At 33.4% G+C, this 2,947-nt stretch overlaps 1 protein-coding gene across 1 annotated transcript; it reads right to left on the minus strand.

Moving 5' to 3' along the window:
- Positions 1–912: 912 nt before the first annotated feature.
- On the minus strand, positions 913–2,336 carry LOC105140706 (GDSL esterase/lipase At5g45920-like; the record flags this gene model as incomplete). The annotated part of the gene is made up of 3 exons (XM_011047646.1): positions 913–1,366; positions 1,919–2,083; positions 2,242–2,336. Coding segments are annotated over 3 exons (423 nt in total), but the record flags the coding sequence as incomplete, so codon positions are not given.
- Positions 2,337–2,947: the final 611 nt, after the last annotated feature.

Here is a 2,947-nt window from a genome sequence, read left to right on the forward strand (position 1 = left end):
CTATGGCAATTCACAGTAATTTATGAGGAAAGTTACAATATTTTTCTCTTATAGTATAACTGTAATTTTTAACCAGTTCAATATTAAAAAATAAGATAAGATAAGATAATTTTAAAGAAAAATCATCAAAAAAACCTATGCGGAAAAACACTTTAGCAATCAACAATGTTTCAAAAAAATTACAAAACTAAATTCTGAAGCAGCTCAATATTAAAAAAATAAATTCAACAAAAATAATTTTAAAAAATAAAAAACATAAAATTAAAAAACTATGTAGAAAAACACCGTGGTATTTCATAGTATTTTAAAGGAAAAAAATTATAAAGTAAAATTTTTAACCAACTCAATATTAAAAAAAATAAAATCAACAAAAATAATTTAAAAAAATAAACAAAAAAAGAAAAAGTTAGAAAAAAAAAGTAATTTTAGGAAAAAAAAATGAATTACTATTATAATTGTATTGGAGGTGGGTGAATAGTGAATCACCCACTTATTACTTAATATTCATAGCTAACATATCTAACATGAAACTTAATTTTTTACCTCTGAATCTTACCTGAGCTTGAACAGATCAAGTAATTTTCTACCTATTAAAATCTGTTCTCGTTGGTATTTCTATCCGTCCTGAAATTCCCACTTGCACAAATAGTATAATCCTGAGCACTTAATGTCTCATTAAAGAAATTATATCATTCTATCTTAAAGAGCACCCATCATGTAAAACTCCACCTCCACGAGCGGGTAATTGGAAGCTGCAGGAAAGAGGATCGAAAGAGTTTGAGTTGCAGACTTGTTTAATCTAAGCTGGGTGTTATATATATATTCATTTTAATGTGACAGTAATTAATAGTAAAATATGAATGTATAAAGTATAATATTAGAAAAAAGTAGTGGTTATGAACACCGTTACTCTCAGAAAGAAAATCTTGTGTTAAGAAGATAAGACAGAAGGCTATGCCAAAGATTATTTCTAAGTCAACAAAATAAAGAGCTATATCATTCAGTGTCTACATTCACTGGAATTAAAGAGTGAGTTACACCGTATACAGAATTGCTTTCACAAAATGATCGCAACCTTAGTCTAAACATCACTTTGCTATTCTTTCAACACAATGCGATCACCATGATATCTATGGCGCAGCTCACCCTGCTCAAAAGAGAAGAAGAAAAAAAAAAAGACCTTGCTTGACATATGAGCTGATGTTAATAATCCTGGAATGCTTTTAGTGGATCTTGAGGGTCAATGTTGGCGATGAGTGGGAGATCAACTGGCAAATTTTCCACACAAATGCCCTGCTCCTTCAGCTTCTTGACCACCTCCTCAAACACAATCCTATTGCCAGCCTGAGTGAGGTGCAAACCATCACTGCAATTCCATTTTAACAAGTATTCAGAATTCCTTAGCCTGCTTAATTCCTTGGAGAACCAAGAATTGTTGCTTACTAGGAAAAAAAGAAATATAATTTCAATGGCCTGAGATAGATGACGAAACTTTTAGTTTAATTTATTCAATCCATGGCAATGGAAAATCTCAGAAATGGATGCCAATCTTAATTAAATACGGGTAAGAACTCTGCACCATAACAAGTAGATGTTTTACATGTATGAACCAAGTGTACTCTACCAAACAAGCAACTACGTAGATTCCCAAAAAGCTGTCAATAACATCTTCGCAATGATAGATGATGGATGTACAAACAATTGTAAATGTCAAGAACACTTGATTAGGTGAAAACATGAGCAGAAAACAAGCGAATATTTCAGTATTTCATGTTCACCATTTAGCGAGAACAATAACAATAAAGTATCAATTACCGGTGATATAGAACATAAATGGCAACAAAAAATCCATTATGTTCACCCCTGCAGCAAGCAATGTATAGTAGTATATAGACAAGCAAGATAAAACTTAAAATACCTTAGATAAGCTTTCTTCCAGTCAAGACATTCTTGCATTTTGATCCAGAGATCTACCACCGGGCATCCACATTCTTTGGCGACAGACATGCATGCCTGATCATAAGCACCAGCAGCTTCATTTGTCCTCTCAGGCAGACCTGATGGGTTCTCTATATATGGATGTCTGCAAAATTTTAATGCTATTTCTTTCACCAAGTTTCTACATACTTTATTCTATATAAAACTCTGCAAGGATACTAGCTAATCACGATGACACGCCCATGAGAAGTATTCAAGAAGACACGTACAAAGATGTAAAGGGCACGTGGGTTAGAAGCATACCGGACGCGTGCATCTTCTTCAATCGGAGGAGGAGTAATGAGGAGAATGACAATCTCTGGCCAACGCTTCTGATATTCAGCATAAATATAAAGATGTTAGCTTCTACTTCAAAGAACTTACAATGCAAACGGAGATGTTGACGGGATGGCTCCAACCTACTAGATTATATAAACACTGATTCTATAGCAAAGCAATCATTGATCATCTAACAGGTTCTTTTAAAAATTAAGGTTGATTTATCATGCGAGTGTTTGGCAACTTTCAAGTAAAAAAACAAATCCTTCAAAAATAAAACCTAATATTTATGTTATTTGGTGACCACATCAAGGGATCCATGCGCGCGACAAGTTTAAGAACATCAAATGGTAGGTCCTCCATGTTCCAATGCTAGATACCACACAAAGTGTCAACTTTCAATACACTTGTGCATATGCAAAAACGTTCGAGACGACCAGGGGTGACCTCTACCCCCCAAGTTTTTTGAAGTTCCATGATCACCTCTAAACTTGCACATCTTTATAGGATAATTTAACAAAATGGTCCTCTGAAAATAAAAGGCTACATCCTATTTTCCATGACAAAATCATTAGACCCTGTTTAGGCCTAAAACGGGCTCAAGGAAAAGGCATAAAATAACAAATTCAAAGCGTATGATTTCTTCTATTTAGCACAATTTTAAAAAAAAAAAAAAAAAGAGCAAAGCAAA

This window comes from Populus euphratica, unplaced genomic scaffold, assembly GCF_000495115.2.
Source record: "Populus euphratica unplaced genomic scaffold, PopEup_1.0 scaffold112.1, whole genome shotgun sequence".
NCBI classification, from domain to species: Eukaryota; Viridiplantae; Streptophyta; class Magnoliopsida; order Malpighiales; family Salicaceae; genus Populus; species Populus euphratica.